Raw genomic sequence first — 18584 nt, forward strand, 5'->3', positions numbered from 1 at the left:
TGCCTACCCCTGTTCTAACTCACTGAGAGCTGGAGGAAGTGCCCCCACCCATTTGTCCACTGGCACAGAGCCTCCTCTCCATTGCTTTCTTAATGGCTCATCATCTTTCCTTCGTTCTCTTAATAGCCCGACACCCAGGCAATTTCCTCATGTGGAAGCCGGCCGGCCTTCTATTTAAACCCTTGCTGGATCCAGGAGTTCAGGAGGCTTGATTAAAATCTGACACATACTGGATCCAGGAATTTAGGGAAGTCTGGCATCCCCAAACACAAGACAATATGCACGTGTGTGTGTGTGTGTGTGTGTGTGTGTGTGTGTGTGTGTGTGTGAACAAGACCTGGGGCAGAAATCAGAGAATAAGGAGCTTCCTTAAGATCCCGCAAAGCAGTCCGTTCCCAACCCACCGCCACTAAGTGCACCAGCTCGGGGGCGGCGCCCCCCTCAGACATGGAAAGGCTGCACCGCAGCAGCAACCAGCAGGCGCGAAAACTGCAGCTACCTGAGTTTCCCCGAGCGCCTCTTTTCCTCCCCGACACCTTCCTAGCTCCGGAATCTGTCAGTCACGCCTAACCCCCTCCCCTAACAGCGCATTTGTCCAATGGGGAGGGGAAAGTAGACTATGTCTTATCCTAAACCCGCCCGCCGTAGCCCTCCATCAAAACTCACCATAGACTTTAAAAAGGAGAGATTCACACTGGCTTCTCAACTTCGGGCTCCCTTACAGCTTGTTCTCCTTCCCCCGCCCCGTCCCGCCCCCACTTAAGATTGCATATAGCCCTTCAAAATAAAATGATTGTCTCGGGGAGTTTCGCTTAGCTGAGACTGGGAAGCAGCGAACCACCCACAAAACCAAAAGTAGCAGCAAACGCGAGTGTCCTGCCTGCCCTTTCAAACATGTCTCTTTGGAGGGGGATCCTATTCCTATCTACCCACAGTTAAGTCCTATTGAGTTCAGTGGGACCTACTCGCGGGTAAGTCTGCATCGGGTTGCAGCCTAAAAGTTTTAAAACATTTTAAAACGCAACGCTTGCAGCGTGCAAGGCTTCTACAACTTGAGCGCCGAATTTGAGCTGAAAGGGCAAAACTTGCTCTTCCTGTAGCTTGAAATGTGTCTTGCATGAGTTTTCTGAATGAAAAAACTAAGCCTTCTAAAATCCGCTCTCTAACTTGCAATAATCCTGAAGGTTTATGTGTTTTTTTAAAATTTTGTCCGTTGTATCTTGCTTTAACTTAAGCCGCTTGGAGACCTAGATGGTAAAAAGCTGAGGTGTAATTTTTTTTGTAAAGAAAGGAAGAATAGCAAGAAGTGAAGGGCCACAAACCACTCTCGCAGACCCAGCGGGCCCTCCCGATATGCAACATGAAATGTAACGGCCTACTTGGCAATTAACAACTCTAAAAAGCAACAACACACATCGTAATACGAAATAAATGAGGAAGAACATGAACCCCTGTTTTTGCCGCTACGTGAAATCCTACGGTACACTTATTCATTGTTTTCCGTGAGCTGTGCGCCTGGGGAAGGGGGGAAAGAGCCTAAAGGAACCAGGAATATCCATGTTCGGACAATGGAATTCGTTACTCTCATCTTTCCTATTTCTAAGGAATAGTTGGCAGCCTCAAGTTTGCTCGTAGGTCCTTTACCTCCCAGTTACATCAAGTCATGCCCTCACCCCACCTCTGCGTAAAGTAACCCCGCCCACCAGTCACTATGCAACCTGTTACTGCTCGGGAATGGCTATACACTCCGCCCTTCCCCCCGCTTCCTAACCAATAGCCCCGAAGAACTCTGGTCACATTGTCCTCGTTGATGCCCGCCCACATGGAACCAAACCACGCTCGCCCCTGGCCCCGCCCACCGGCTGCCTAGCGCCGTTCCATCATAGAGGCGCCGTGACTGGCAACCTGGATTCGCCTTGTGGGGGCGGCGCATGCGTGCGGCGAACGCTCCCTTCCCCGCTACCCTCCTCCCATCTTCTCTATCCCCTTCTGTCAGTTGGCTATCACCCGCCGCAGGAGCAGGAGCCGGGCCGGCTGGGCTCCCCGTTTTCCCGGCCCCCCGCCCACTAAACACCACTACCACTGGCCTCGGCAAAGAGCTTCCTTCCCCGTTGCCCCTCCGTCCTCTTTCTGTCGCCCTCCGCCAATGTCATGGACTCGCCCCCGATGCTGCACCCGGTGAAGCTCTATGTTTACGACCTGTCCAAGGGCATGGCTCGACGCCTCAGCCCCATCATGCTCGGTAAGAGGAGCCCCGGGGGTGGGATGGAGAGACGACCCCGTCGCCTCGGTTTCTGTCAGATGATGCCTGGGGTGGGTGGAGAGGAAGCCATTGCCCTCCTCGTGTTATTGGGGAAGGGGGTGGCTGATGGCTCAAATGGGAGGGGGCGGGCAGGGGTCCTACAGCCCTTCGCCGGGGTGGGGGGTGGGTGGGGAAGAAGGTGATATGGGTCTTGATCCTTAACCGCCGTCTGTGTTACATTGATCCTTAACGGGCGCCCTCCTCCTCCCCCGCCCCCTGCACACATACGTTACGTAAGAGGCTTCTTCGGGGCTTGGAGGGTGACCCGAAGTAACAGGGAAAGTGGTAATTTTACCTGTTCGCAATCCGAACAACCTTCTCTGTTTTCTCGTCCCAAAGGGGAGGTAGAGGGCTGGATGCACAACTCAAAGGTGGAGGGTAGACAGGGGTTACGTTAAGGAACAGCAGCAACTATACCCTTTCAACGTACAGTATCAGGAATGATATGCTGTATCTGCACACACCTCCAGCGTACGCCCGCCGCCCCCCCCCCCAGTACGAATCACACTTGTCTTGTCCCTGTGCAGTGACATATTAACTGTCTGAATATCCATTAGGTCCATAAGCATGGAAACCTTTTGTTGCAGAAGTACTATCCATTTTGGTCTTAATTCATGGAGGAGAAAGCTAGCAGAGGAAGGAGGACTGTTCTTAGTACTGCACAGAACTGTTAGGGGTTTGTGTTTGGAAAGGGCTGCTGGTCTAAATCGTTTACTTCCTTGTATTAAGCAGTTCTAGATGCTTAGTCATAACGGATCTAACAAGCCTAGAATACTTTAACTACTTTGCTATGAGTGATGCTTTTTATGTGGTTTAACTAAGAAAAGAATATAGGAGCAAAGCATTGGACTGCCTTATGAAATATATAGTGTTGTGAGAATATGCTTCTTTTATCACATTCTTAGCTCTTCCTCCTATTTTTTACTTAAATGTCTATCTCTGAAAGTTGTCCAGGACACCAAACACCAAAGCAGTAAACTACAGTTAAAAATAAACTAAAAACATATGTAAAAGACTTATCGAAACATGTAAAGCATACCTACACGGCTTGTAATTGCAAGGTTACAAAGAACAGTATTTCTAAGCCATCAAATGCCTAAGTAAACAGGAATGGTTTTTAAGTCTTCCTGAATGTTAGCAGTGAGGGAAACAGGCAAAACACATCAGGGAGGGCATTTCATAAAGGGGAAACAGCCACCCAAAATGCCCTGTCATGGGTCATTCCCAACAAGGCAGCACCATCTTCAAGGGCAGCCCCACACTGCAGTAGTCAAGGCAGGAAGTCAGCAGAGCATGGACAACTGAGTCCAGGCTATCCAGGAACAGCCATGGGCATATGCATTCATAGACAAAGAAGCTACTTGAGACTCCAGTGACAGGTTAGAGTCCAGGAGTTCTCTAGGCTATGAACCTGTGCCTTCAGGGAGAGTGCAACCCCTCACAGAACAAGTTGTCCACCTAGTTTTTGGACTTCAGAAAAGGAGAAAAACAGAAACTGCTCACCCCACAGCACCTCCATCTTAGCAGGATTCAGCCTCAGTTTATTGGCCCTCAACACTACCCAGACACAAGTGTCCAACATTTCTAGAGAGAATTCCTAGACACTTTCAGAAACAACCTGAAGAATATCACACAACCTGAAAGTAGAGTGTGATTGCTTTTTGATATTGAAGTAAGGGTGTGCAAAGTTACCATAAATTACTCCTTCAGGCATATGCCTGTATGCAGAGGAAGGCTCACATACAAAAAGCAACATATGTATTTTATACTTTTCTGAAGATGAACATTGTTCTGCAATTCCATTACAAGATTTACATTTCACTGCAAAATTTCTGTTCGACAATAGGTCTGTCATGAGTTAAGAGAGGCAGGGGAGTTAAAGGACAACATTACAGAGATAGAAGCTTTTCATTTATACTGTGCATACAGACTAGAAGTTTAGAATAATAGTTTGCATCCTAAAATGAGTTAACTTAATGAAGCTCACTGAAGGAAATCTCCACATCTGAGTTTGCACTGTCACTATGAGCAAGGAAAGTTTCACAACAGATTATCCATTTAACCTGCATGGAATATAAGTACCTCCCACACTGAACTCTATTCTACTTAAGGCTGGGCTTTTGCTTTTGTACTGCAGACTTATGCAAGTTATTCCGCATTCTTTCCCAAAAAACAGGGGAAGTATATTTGTATGTGATAAATACAATAATTCCTTTTCCCAATAAATCTAGATTAAATGTAGCCACTAGGAAACTGAATGAGAACTGATTCACACAAATGATTCCAATTTAATTTATATTGTTTCAGCTATCTCTGTCTCTACCATCAAGCTAGTAGTACAAGTATACTAAAGCTAAATCTGCAGCCTCATGTATGTTGACACCTACTATGAAGTGCACAGGCACAGGACTGAAGCCTCAGCAATATGTAGGGAATTGGGCAGGGGAGAATATTACTGGGATTTCCCCAGGTTAGACTTTTTAAAAAATGTACTTTCACTGTTGTATTTAAACTTCATGCATTTTGAAGGTTAATATTAAAGATACAAAAACTCTATACTGTTTGGTTAGAAGTGAATACAAAAAAGAGAGAAATAAATACTTTGTCGATTTACATGATTTGTACTATAAGAAAGATTAACATTTACAATAAATCATCATGATAGGGTTTTACACATTATACTTCACAGCCTACCCTTGTCCCCAGGTCCCACCCATAATTTCTCTAGTACCGGTAATTGTCATTCTAAGCAGAAGTGAGAAGAACCACCTTTCAGAAGTTTACAAAAAGTTGCTCTGCCTGGTTATCTGGACATTCATATGCACTGCAGGCCAGTAACTATTTGCAAGCCTGGCAAATCTGTAGTCTAATACAGTAGTTATAGGACCTTTTGCATCACGTCTCATCTTCTGAGCTGTTTGTAAAGTAAAACATGTTGCTTTCAGGAATTAGCACTGTGTCCTATTCAGAAAGTCTGAATTCTTCCCCTGTAATCATAAAACCCAGGGGTTAGAGCACAAGCTATTCCTAATTCCATCAACTACCAACTTGTGGGTGGGGGAGAACACTATTTTTCCTGCTTTTTCTTTTAGAAAAGCACTGTTATGAATTTACGTGTAAGTGTATTGTAGGGAAATGTGAATTAGTAGCCATGGAAAGTGAGTAACAGATTGCAACATGCAAACTGAGTTGCTGATTATAGTTTTCTTTTTATATGCAGGTAAGCAGCTGGATGGCATTTGGTGAGTAGCTAGACTTAACATTAATTGGTGTTTTCATACCATAAAACATTTCCACAATTATGTGCTACACAAACTATTTCATGAGTGTTCAGGAAAGTAGCAACACCAAATTAGGTAGGCCACGTTATTAGGTGCTTTGCATGGTCCTTTCAATGCTGGATGGGGGTGCCTCACTTTTTGGAGTAAGGGCTCATTCACACACTTTCTAGGCAATTTGATTAGAGACTCATTATTTTCACAATTTGTAAGGACAGAAAATGCTGTCTGAAATTAGGTAAAGATCTGGGGTTTTTTTGTTTTTCAATAGTCTTCCTAAACAGATTGATATAGGACTATATGAGGCTAGAGGCTGCAGGTAACTTTTAGACTTGGTCATGTTCAATCTCTGGTGTATCTCACTACTTATATGTTTCTACCTGTCCTGTTTCCACCCCCTTCAGGCACACTTCCATAGTTGTTCACAGGGATGAGTTCTTCTATGGTAGTGGTGGGATCGCCAGTTGTCCACCTGTAAGTCTTGGAACTTCTTTTCTATACCTACTTTTTCCTCTCTTATTTTTCCCAATATTTTTTGTTGATCTATTTCTGTATCCCATTCAGAAAAATAGCAAGTAACTGGAATATTTAGTGCATTATGGCCAGCTCTCAAACATCCAGTACATCATGCTCTAAAGCAAGGGTGGGGAAGCTCCAGCTTGCAGGCTCCTCAGTTGGCTTGAGATGCAATTTCAGCCAAGATACACCCACTTGCCCTACACCTGGTTATATAGGACGTCAGGTAAAGATGAGGCTTTAAACGAAAGGGACTAGCAGGCATTGCTGAACAGCCTTTTTCACAGCGCTTCCCAAGCGCCCAACAGTCAGTTGATTGGCAGAACTTCAGAAATGCTGTTCAAGGTACTTTACAAGCCCAGTGCTTAGCACATGGAAATCACTCCACAAGGGGCAGCATAAGCTTCCTTTGGAAAGAAAGAAAAATGTGCAATTTTTAAAAGGAGCATTTATTTTATTTCCAAAGGAAATTGTTGTATTCAAAGCACTTCAAACAGCCTTCGCTGCAGAGGAGATGGTCCAGTTTTAGGAGCATTTCCATCTCTGCAGAGACTTCAAAGTGACTCCCTCTAATCAAAAATCAGCTGACTGTTAATTAGAAGGAGCTTATTTCAAGGTGCTCCCAGTGCCAATCATTGGCACTGAAGGGATATATTGAAAAGAGGCTGTTCTAACTGTTGATCAGCTAATCGTTTTTTTAACAGCAACTTTCTTTTAACTTTGACATGTGCCAGTCACCTGAAGTCTTTATTATGTCAGGTGATTGACAGGTAGATGGTCCAACCCACCTATTAAAGTTGGTCCATGGTTGGGGGAAGATAAGTACCGTTATCTAGGCCATCAACAGGATCCAGTTCCCCACCCCCGCTCTAAACTATTTATTCAATCAAACTTGGTGTAATTTTAATGTACAATGAAACTGAAATGCTTTCCTCTCATAGCTGATACTGAGGTCCTAAGCCCCCCTTAATCCACAAATTTTAAAGCTGATTGGTAAGCAACAAAGCAGAGTAGGAATCAAATTTGGTTTATCTTTTTCCTTCTGTTCACCACCTCCAGACTGAGTATGTGCAAGAGTCCTTCTGGAACTTGACTGCTATAAGCTCTTACTAGTGTTTTGGGAAATATGGTAATTGATGTGAGCAATTTTTTTCGGGGGGGGGGAGGGATGCAGAAATATTTCAGCATTATATATTCCCCATAGGAGACTGGTAAATTGTTCTTGATTTCTGAATATCCTCCTGCATATACACTTCACAGGGTGGGACTCTGCTTGGGCCCCCAGACTCTATTGTAGACCTGGGATGCTCAGAAGTTTCAGAAGAGCTGTTCTTGGAATACTTGTCCTCATTGGGTGAATCTATATTCCGGTGAGAGAATGCTGCTTTCTTTCTATTTTAATATTCTGGTGACTGCATGTAATTCCTGTTGAAAGGGATGCCCGTGTACCCCTTCGTGCCAAGCTGCTTCACTATTGAGTTATGGTTAGTTTAATATAGAATTGTCTCATAATCTTAGAATGGTAAGTGAGTTCTAAATAGTTTCTGTACTTCAGTACACAACTGAGATCAACTGCACGTAGATTGAAGTCCCAACACTCTTTGTGTACTAAAAAGTTATTTAGAGAAGAAAGGATTTTTAGTGGAGAAGCAGTTGGGGGATGGAATGCTTAACTCATTTCCTGCTTGTAGCCTTTCCATTCTAGATTCCCAAATAGGCAAATATACATTCGGAAGCAATTGAAGAGAGGCCAGTTTGGTGTGAAGTTGCAAAGCAGGAAACAGGTTAAATATCACCTCTAGCTTCTCCATTTGCCATTCCCCCTGCATAGCTGCTCTTAACACAGGTCTGAGTGTTATGGGGTGAATTAGCTTTACACACACACACACACACACACACACACACGAGTGTATATTTTCCTATAATCCCTCTAAAAGAGGTCGGTCTTGCTATATTCATTCATTATTATTCTCTCTGAAATTCTTTTTCTTGGGGTCACAGAGGAGAGGCTTATAACCTTTTTGACCATAACTGCAATACATTCAGCAATGAAGTGGCACAATTCTTGACAGGGAGGAAGATCCCTTCCTACATCACTGACCTTCCATCTGAAGTTCTTGCAACGTAAGTAGAGTCCTCTTTTTTATTACATCCATATCATTGATGCCAAATTTAACAGACATGGTTTTTCAGGAATACTGAGGACATGGCACAGATTTTACTAGCTTGGAATATAGATATATCTTTCAGACTGATTTCCAACCAAATGACACTAAGATCTAAGCTATGATAAACACCCTTTCCCCCAAAAAAGCAGTCTGCAACTGAAAAAGCAACTGCAGGGCACCATTCCAGAACATGTTCCCGATCAATATTGGGAGTCTGTGTGGGTTTCCTCCATGGCTTCTGTTTGCCCCAGAGGTGATGTTTGCAATAAACAGCGCTTTCAGGGAAGGTTATTTGTCACAGGAAACCAGGGCAAGGCCTTAATCTGGTTAAGGTCCTTGTGGCTGCTTTTTCATCAAAATAAAATAAAAGTGGCTGGTTCAAGCATGCTTCTAAAAAGCATGCTTATTGTAACATGTTGTTTAAGCCTAAGAGGGGTACTGTTTCATCTCAGTTAATGTAATTCTCCAAAGAGCCATCACAACTTTTAGGACTTTGGCTATTTTTATAAAACAAGCAAGCTGTAGGGGCAGATGGCAGAGAAACAATAGTAAGTGCTCTTACCAAAGTTATTTTTGAAGTGACTTACTCAAAACTCTGTGCAAACAGAGGACTTCTTTGGACATGAAACTTGTTGGAACATGTGGTTGTTACTTGCATTAGTTAGGAGTATTGTCAGTTTTCAGTCCTGTCTGCTTTGGGCTGGACTAGCTCATGAGCATTACAAGCATTGCATTGCTTTGAAAAATACATCTGTAGAGGGTTCAGTGGGTTGCACACCCTGTTATGTGTCTAGCCCCATCTAAAACATAGCGATGGAAAGTAGATGCAGCATGCAGTTTGAAACAAATATCCCCCAATATGGCTTGCAATATGGGAGAATGTTGGAACACAATTCTCAGCCTATTACATTGCCAGCTGTGGCACAAATGGAGAGGTGTGACACCCAGTACCTGTTGCAGTGGAGACTGGGGCATAACTTTTGGCTCATAGCAACATGCAGCTTATGTTCCGTGCTCCAGCAGCCAATACTACACTGCAAGCAACCCTGGGGCTCTGCAGTGTGGGATGGCAACATGTTTTTGAGTAAATGCACACCAACCCAGACATTTCTACCGCTACAACCAAGAGGCACAGATTGCCCACCCCCTGCCCTAAAGGTGGACTTGACAAAGAAATGCTTATGTGCTGCTGTACTTCCAGGTGTTACAAGTGAGGCCTGTGCTGATCTCCTTTACACTCCATCTGATTTGCCGATGGATGAAATAGTGGCATGGGCTCGGCTCAGCTCATGTATCGTTTTATAGGAACATCCTTAGTAGTTTGCCTTCATTCTTCTCTATAAGCAGCTTTGTTTTTAATTTTAGTTGAGAACCCGTTCGTGTTCAGAGTGCTTGGAAAACTTAAACTCTCTCTTCCCCAACCATCCCTTATGTCTTTCTTGTGGCTTCAGACCTTTTGGACAAGCTCTTCGACCTCTCCTCGACTCTATTCAGATCCAGCCACCTGGAGGAAATAATTTCAGCAGGCATAATGGACAGAGCTAGCATACCTGGTGGAAAGTGCCTCAATTTACCATGGCATTTACTTTTTAAACTCCAGCGTACCAGATTCCTATCTTATCATTTATGCCAGCGTTAACAGCAAGATGGTGCACCAGACTTTCCAGGGAGAGCATTTACTGGATTGCATGTGATACAATGCTACCGGGGGAAAATGGTCATAAAGTCAAATAGCGTATTTACTTACTAAATTTGTTTTTGTCTTGGTTATGTTTGGGTGCTTTTGAAATATCCCTTGCTGAGAAAGTGGAGATTAGGAAACCCATTGCACAACTTAAGTAATGTGAGTGGCACTGAGTATGCTAGTCTAAGCCATTCCTCGCAAGACTTGCTTATTTCTATTACCCTTGTTAGTGTATTTCTGGCAGAAATAACCCAAAAGGTGTGAGTCTTGCAACACTGAAGTTCCTAATACTAACTCAGTGCTAAGCTTGAATGTTCTTTTAATTCTTTTGTAGGGGGGGGAGCTAAAAACAGTCACTGTAAACTAATTTCTGTCTTAATTTGATAATATAGGTTAGCTCCTTTATGGCAGTAATCTCTACGGTAAACTACTGAATTGAGTTCTAATTCTGGGTATGAGTGACTGCAAGACATTCAAGTCTTGCAATACCTAAACTGGACTGGAGACTGTGTATGTTCTCTCCAGTGTCAGGTGAGATCATTCCCGCAAATCATTTTTAGCCCTATGTGAAGAAAAATGTGTTAGAACTGGGATCTCTATAAACAGAAAAGTCTGTTTAATTACATACCTGCTATCACAATTATTTCTTTAATGGGCTGTTAATTGCTAAATAATAGCTGCTCTGGAACAAAGTCCAAAATCAATATTATCACCCACTATTTAAGGAAGAGGGAACTTGTTTCTCAAACTAGACATGTCTTAAGAACATGATTGAAAAATATCTGTTTGGACTGACCATGTCATGTTTGTTCAGTGGTGAAGAACTTTTCCCACACCATGGTCTCAATCTGGATCAGGAGCCCCTGCTGCTGCTTTTGCAAACAGAGGCACGGTTGATCTAAGTACATTTCTGAACCATCTCCTTAAAAGTCACATATAGTCCAAAACATTGTGTCTTCCAGATTTTTTGAAGATTATATTTGGAGGGTCATCTATTCAGGAACAAAAGCAAAAGGATCATTCTTTCCTCTCCTTTTCTCTTCTCTCTCAAGGCTTTTGGAGCAATAGCTGCTACCATTTGAAAATGCCCTGTCTGCCTAATAAAGGCCTTCTCCAAATTCAGCATGATCAATTCATTATCAATTCATTATTGAATATCAATCAACTCTGAAAGGTCTATGCTCTTTCTGTTTTTAACAATAGGCTGATTCCCACCCACCACCCCCAATAACTAATGCTCTTGAAAGAAGCACAGTGGAAAGCTATAATTTTCTGTTCAGACATGGCAGGAAGAGGGGGACTGTTAATGCTCAGTCATAATAATCACATGTACAGTACCCTAAAATACAGCAGTATTCAATAATTTGTTAATTAAAACCCTAAACAAGCAGCTAGATTACCATTTGAGAATATAGTGTGTATGCCTTTAGGTTGATGCAGCAGGAAAGGCTGTTCTCTTGCCCCATGCCACCACCATTCATCTATTCCCTGGTATGAAATTCTTCCAGTGACAGGTAATAAAGGAAGGGATGAAGAGAATGGTGAAGGAATTGGGTAACCTCCTCTGCTGCTTCAGAACCTTTGGACAAGATCTCCAGATTGCCACCTGGCAACCTCATGTTTTCTGCTGGTAGCATTTTAAACCTGTTTTGATGACCATTTCTATGTGTAAAGTAGGGTAGCAGTAAATCTGGTCCTGAATGTTCTTTCAATAGATCATCTTCTGCTTGTAAAAACACACTTGTCTCCCCTCATTTATTGCAGTGGATGGGGGTTTGTGGTAGGAAAGAAGAACAGCAAGTCTATTAACCATTAAAAAACCATCCTGCTGAAGGTTGCCAGAGCACTGAACAACTCTATGCTTAAGTTTTTTCCTTCCATTTCTACAACCACAACCAAAGCTTATTTATTTCCTACTTAAGTCCATAGAGTTCAATGGAACATACTTTGTAGTAAGCATGTTTTAGGTTTTCAGCTTGAGAAATGCCAGCAGTTCGTCTTTACCTTTGTGTATCATAAGCATTCCTTCTATTCCTTCCTACATGCCATTCTCCAGCTGACTGGTGCATCTGGCCAGATGCAGAAGTGGAATAAGTCCTGGAACTTACTTGACCACCCTAATCTAAGCACTTTCCTTCCCACAACTTTAGGAATGTGCAGTGTGATCTGGTGTATGTTTACTCAGAAGTAAATCCCACTGATTTCAATGGGCCTTACTCCCAAGCAAGTACATATATGATTGCAGCTTTGGACATCTTCACTGGGACTGAAAGTAGTTGATGCCTCTTGCATTATGGAACCTAATTTGTCCCCTGCTGCTGTTTCCAGTAAAGAGATGAGCCTGTTTTTCTGTTCTGTAATGTGTATGGGCTCTTTCTTCACTTGTGTGCAATAATGATTAGAGCCTCTGCATCTAGGGAAGTTCTAGAAGAAGCTGCATTTTAGGACATAAATTATCCAGTTGTATCTTCTACCAGTTAACATGGTTGAGTATGGATATTCCATAGTCAAGGGCTTGTTTTAAACCGATTAGACAGGACAGCCATGTTCACACCTAGCATTCCACTCAGTCCCATGTATTTATAAAAAAATGAAACATGTATATGTGTGTAAATGGATAGATACACTTCCAGCCTAAACTGGCTGACAGTGGGCAGGGGAACCTGAATCCGCTCTTGTATGAGAGCAGAGTCTTGGTCCAAGTGATGGATCTGTCATTTCTGGGGATTCCGTTTTGCCATTTTATAATTAAAATAAAGCCTTTGCCAGAAATGAGTTTGGTCTCTCGTTTTTTTTGTTTTGTTTTGTTTTATCATCACTGTTCCTGTTTACCTTGATAAATAATAGTCTGGAATGGTACTGTATTATACAAGTCATAGCATTTATTAACATAATTATTAACACACACACCCTCCCGTCACCCTAAGGTCCCAGGGTGGGTTGCAGTATTAAAAACAATATTAAAAACAAATCAAACAAACAGTTTAGGGAAAAGAGCAGGGGTAGAACCTACTCCTCCCATCATCTCTGGCCATTGGCCATACCATCTGGGACTGATGAGATTATCTAGGCCTTCTTAATAGGAAGATGCTTGTCTGGAAAAGGGGCCTCAGAAGCCTGAGATAGAAAAAGATTCCACGACTCGGAAGGTAGCTATAGCTCCTAATTGTTTCCCATCATTTGCAGAAGAGGCACAATTAGAATGAATTATGAAGAGCAAATACATGCAAATGTAACACGACAGTGCAGAACTTGGGGTATTTTAGCTCTGAATTTGGTGCATGCGTACATACATGCGGAATAACCCAAAGCCTTAGAATCTAAGGCTTGGACTAAGGGAGCTGAAGTTCCAATCTCATCATATCCTTCGTAAAATATTCCTGATGCACATAAGATGCCACAGTGGAGGAATACAGTGCTCTTCTAGCCAATATAAAAATGGTATGAAAGCTGTGTAAAGAGCTACATCCAAAAAGATTGAGTGAAGCAGAAAGATTATGACTGACCAGAAGATGAATGTAATATTAGCAATAAATTTGTCACAACTATGCCGGCTTTTAAAACCCCAGCTAGGTAGAATGTCAATTCATTTCTTATATTACCATTAGGTGGCACTAGCAGGTGCCTGTTCTTAGTTCTTCAGACCTTTAACATAACCTTGGGTTACAAACACTTCGGGTAACAAACTCCGCTAACCCAGTAGTAGTACCTCGGGTTAAGAACTTTGTCCCAGGATGAGAATGGAAAGCGGCAGCAGGACGCCCCATTAGCGAAAGCGCACCTCAGGTTAAAAATGGTTTCAGGTTAAGAACGGACCTCTGGAACAAATTAAGTTCGTAACCCGAGGTACCACTGTATTGGGCCTTACACACGTCTGCATGGGAACATACTTTATCCCTACTTTTAATAAGGAAAAGTAGCTTCAGCTCCTCCCACCATGTGACATCATGTGCACCACACACATGATATCATACACGCGCACTGGGCTCTCCCAATGTTGGGCAGAACCCGGCGCACCTGGTGGGTGGTTAAACCTTTCCACAGATGCCCTTTTTCTACTGCCAACCACCCTCCGGCCTACTATCTGCTTAGACCAGAAGTAGCTAATGTGTAAATGGACCCCTGGCTCACGTTGGGCTATAATTCACATCATCCCTGACATGGTGGCTGGAGCTGATGGGAGTTCAACAAGCTTTGGAGGGCCAAAAGTTCCCCATCCCACTGCACCGCTGATTCCATTTCTGTCCTGCTTGTAGGCAAGAGACTAGAAGGACTGGTCCCTCAAATGATTTAATCTAATCAAACTACATTTACCCACTGCCTCTCCTGATGTACATGCTTTAGACAGACGGAGTTCTCTCTCAGTGGCTTCATATAGATTTTTAAATAGCACAGAATATTTGTGAGGCCCACAGCAAAATGCTATGCAGTTGTTCACTGCACCATTGTGCCTCCTACTCCTAATTCATATGGCTAGCTCATGAGGACACAATGATAAATGAAATCAAAACCCACTGAGAGGTTCAGCAGAATCAACAATTGCATTCCCTCTGTCTCTATCCCAGAATAGGGATATCAGGAACGACCAACACCCAAAAGGGTATTAGTGACCAGCTGATAATTATTAACTTCCTCAAGGTTAGAGAGGTCTTTTAAAGGAATGGTGGGGCTACTGCTTCCTTCAAGCGGTATTAGCTTGTGTTGTTGCTTTTCCTCTGAAGCCCAAAGCTCATTTCCCCTGCCACTGGCATTGTATTGCCTAAAGTTAGCTTCTCCCAGATAATATCTGCCCATATTATGATCTCTGGTCACAGCAGGAGGTGCAAATCAAATATCAAACTCACCTCTCAGCTTCTGTTCTCTCTTGAACACCAGAGAATTATGGTTGTGATCAAAGGCAGGACAAAAACCATATCACCTTCATGCATCCTTGCACAAGTTCAGCCTTGGTAAAGGTAGTAAGATGGCTGTGCATTTCTCTCTCCTAGGTTACAGAGGAGCAAAGGGATCCTGACTTTCTCACTTAGCGGCTGTATAGTGTTGACGCATCCAGAATCACTCGGGACTGTGGCTGGCTTTTTGCCAAGCTCAGCTTCATTAAGGAGCAATAGCAAATATCCACAGAGAGAGTTATAATGGCCATGCTGCACCCTTTCCAAATTTAGTAACTCTGAACCTGGTTCCTTAGTGCTCAGCCTTCATTTCTCATATATCTGTCAGAGTGAGATTCCTTAGGCAAAAAGAAAAAGTTCTGTGGGGAAAAATAGGGGCATCCCAAAATCTTTCAGCACCCTTAACAAAGTACAGCTCCTAGGATTCTTTGAGGGAAGCCAAAATTGTTAAAGTGGTATCATAGTACAGTACTTTAACTTTATGCTGCGGATATGGCCTGGCAATAAAAATAGAATAAAGGTAAAGAGCTAACAATTTGCTGCCCTCTCATGAAACTCAAGATCAGCTGCTTAAAATAGCTGGTTCACAATGCCTAGTGGTCCAGTTTTGCCTGTGGCCCATACTTGTTCTTTAAAATCTTTTATTTATTCAACTTTGGTATTTTCTTAACACACATACTTCAGATAAATTTTAAATAGTTCCTTAATGGACACAGTTTCCTGATGAAGTGCTATCACTAGATTTTTGAACTGAAATGTCTGCTTAATTTTGAACTTTGAGTAATTCTGTTCCTGCACCCACACATGGGATGCCTTTGCGCTATTATCATTCTAATAACTTCCCACTTGCAGCACCACAGACTGAGTGACTGCCTTTGGTCATGCCACCAGTTTGAAGCAAGTCAAGCCTCAATACCCTTCTGTAAAATAAATTGGAAAGATAAAACTTAGCTTAGCCAATCTAGCCTTTAAAAAAACAACCATATACAGGGCAGCACTAAAAGGTACGTAGCAGAAACAGATAAAGGGGGACTTACGGTATTTTTATTTATTTCATAAAATTGATATACCGCTTGATTGTAGAAAACCTCAAAGCAGTTAACAATACGTTTTTGTGGACTAACATCTGTAGGAACCCTGCTACAATTCACAGCTTGGCCTATCCCAACTACACAATTGCTTGGGCACGGCAACATTTTATTTTAAATGCAGCAGTGAAGGAGCTTGGAATCATAAAAGCATGCTCCAGAATACATTGCAGAAAATGATGTGCATCACCCAGCCAAGAGGTGGACTCCGACCCTCTGAAGTTGCATGTGACCCTGGAATGATCCTCTAGAGCTATGCATGTAGCTAAACATTCTGTTCCTTCTCTGGCCACTTCCAAAACCATAACACAGAAGAGGGATGACAGGTGAAAGATATCACACTAGCCTGAGCACTTGGAAATCATGGCTGGTACTGAGCGTTAATGCCTCCTCTCTTGAGGCAATGTGCTCTGTGCCGCATTCCCCATCCGAACCAAGATCCCTGTTGGGATCCAAAAGGGAATATGGTGACCATTCATGCTTTTTAAAAAGTTTCAAAATAATGTCCCAATAACTTAAGCTTAGGGCATCCAAAATATAGTGCTTTCTGTTGCATGGCTATCATTACTTCTCCAGCAATTATTATTCAGGAGGAAAATGTATTTATGTTTTATTCTATAATACATCAGTGCTATTTAATCTTTAACAAGTTCTTTAAATTATAGCTCACCATAATTTCAATGAGTTACCGCAGCTGCCTTCTAAAGCCAAATATTTTGCCAGGTCTGGGAGAAGGATAAATACATTATAATAATGCCTGCATTGAGCAAGGCTAGCACTTGTGACAACTGACAACTGTTCTGTTTGAGCAATTCGTTGCCACAACTCCGACACAGTCATATTTGATTTATCATTTGCATCCAAATGTGATGATTGATGGCTTCAGGCTCATCCCAGCATTCAGGACAAATAAACAAATGTAATCATGCCATGCAGCTATCAGGCATAGACAGATTACTTCATTGTTATCTGAGAGAGTGAACTGTCATATCTTTCCTATGATTTCACCAGTTCTATCAGCATGAATTAACTATTATTGCAAACAATATGCCCAGCCCTGAAGGCAGGAAGCATTTCAGCATCATTTGGGTTGGAATCCTATACCTCTATTTGAAATCGGCTGGACCTACTTCAGTTTGATAGCTTCCAGATTGCTCTATCAGTCTACCTGTTTTTTCCTCAGTATTTAGATGTTAAGGCAGATTGGAATGCTGTTCTAGAATACTAGAATTTTAGAAGTTTTGCTCTCCATCCCTGTGGTATATTGTTATGGGTTTGCAGTGGGTGGGGGATGATCCCCTAAAATTCCTGGGTGCCATGTTCTCCACATAATTTCCGAAATTGATCAATGGATTTAGCAACACCTAAAAAATAACTCAAGCCAACTTCGTCAGGAGATTGGCTGAGAGAGGTGCCATCAAAGAACAAAACAGGTGGTGGGAAAGTCATTACCCTTACAAAAGGCACCCAGTGGTGTGTTAATTAGCAAAGGACAATAGCAGAGTTGGGAGGGGGAGGTTGCCAGAGTTACAGGGGGCATGTTGTCACCACAGGAAAAAGTGCCCCTTTTGCATGAGACTTGGGTTGCCTTTTAGCAAGGGTTTTGGTCAGGCTTTCTCAACCTCAGCCCTCCAGATGTTTTGAGACTACAATTCCCATCACCCCTGACCACTGGTCTTGCTAGCTAGAGATAATGGGAGTTGTAGGCCAAAAACATCTGGAGGGCCAAGGTTGAGGAAGCCTGGTTTTAGTGAACTAGAAGGGTGGGGCCAGATGCGATGCAAGCTGATGGACAATCTGTGTAGCGGAGACATAGATATGGCATTCTGCCTGCTTTTTAATCCAAAGCTGTGCTGCTGTGGGGAGCAAGCGCCTCTTGAGATGTGATGCACAGAACCCTCTCTTCATCCAGACAGGTTTAAATATGTGTAAACAAATCATATTTCAAAAAGAGACCACAGTCTACACTGTGCCTCATTTTCCCCAAAGGAAACACAAACCCTGGTTAAGTGTCAAAACCCATGGAATCTCATAATGCTTGGCAGAGATCAGGGTGGCTGGTAAAAATATATCGTCTGATACTGTGAGCAAAGAACCAGTTGAATGAAGATTCAACCAGCCAACAAGTATACATGGAATAAGGGAGGCCATTTGTCCTTTGCTTCAGGAAGCAAAATGTTCAGGGCCAGCTCTGATCATGTCCCTAATTGCATCAGGGTGAAATTTAGTGTGAAACCTTCCAGCAGCCACCTAATGCAATGACTAATGCAATAAATAAACAAAGAAAGGGGATGTGCTGTTTGTTATGGCATGACAATGTCAAAGTAAGTAGCAGTAAAGTGGAAGTTGACAGTTCTTATCAAATATGGTTGGGTGAGTGGATAGGATAAAGGTCATGTACAGACATGGCGGACGCGGGTGGCACTGTGGGTTAAACTACAGAGCCTACGGCTTGCCGATCAGAAGGTTGGCAGTTTGAATCCCCGCGGCGGGGTGAGCTCCCGTTGCTCAGTCCCAGCTGCTGCCAACCTAGCAGTTTGAAAGCATGCAGTGCAAGTAGATAAATAGGTACTGCTCCGGAGGGAAGGTAAACAGCGTTTCCGTGCACAGCTCTGGTTCGCCAGAAGTGGCTTAGTCATGCTGGCCACATGACCTT

The 18584-nt window shown here is 42.9% G+C and overlaps 2 protein-coding genes across 9 annotated transcripts in view; one reads left to right on the forward strand and one right to left on the reverse strand.

Moving 5' to 3' along the window:
• The window catches only part of XRCC6 (X-ray repair cross complementing 6), a 30160-nt gene extending 15219 nt beyond the window's left edge, over nt 1-14941 (reverse strand). Inside the window, exon 1 of one of the 8 annotated variants that reach the window (XM_035127665.3) lies at nt 14793-14941. The gene's annotated coding sequence lies outside the window, so the exon portion shown is untranslated. Of the gene's footprint in view, nt 1-404; nt 670-14792 lie in introns of those variants that run through there. The other 7 variants (XM_088676615.1, XM_035127662.3, XM_035127667.3 and 4 more) reach the window with 7 other exon arrangements.
• Nucleotides 1865-12723, forward strand: DESI1 (desumoylating isopeptidase 1). The gene is made up of 6 exons (XM_035127668.3): nt 1865-2242; nt 5523-5544; nt 5985-6054; nt 7357-7466; nt 8098-8220; nt 9716-12723. The coding sequence occupies exons 1-6, from the start codon at nt 2152-2154 to the stop codon at nt 9807-9809; spliced, it is 510 nt and encodes a 169-aa protein (XP_034983559.1). The 5' UTR covers nt 1865-2151; the 3' UTR covers nt 9810-12723.
• Nucleotides 14942-18584: the final 3643 nt, after the last annotated feature.

The sequence above is a fragment of the Zootoca vivipara genome, chromosome 9 (genome assembly GCF_965207765.1).
Source record: "Zootoca vivipara chromosome 9, rZooViv2.hap1.1, whole genome shotgun sequence".
NCBI lineage: Eukaryota > Metazoa > Chordata > Lepidosauria > Squamata > Lacertidae > Zootoca > Zootoca vivipara.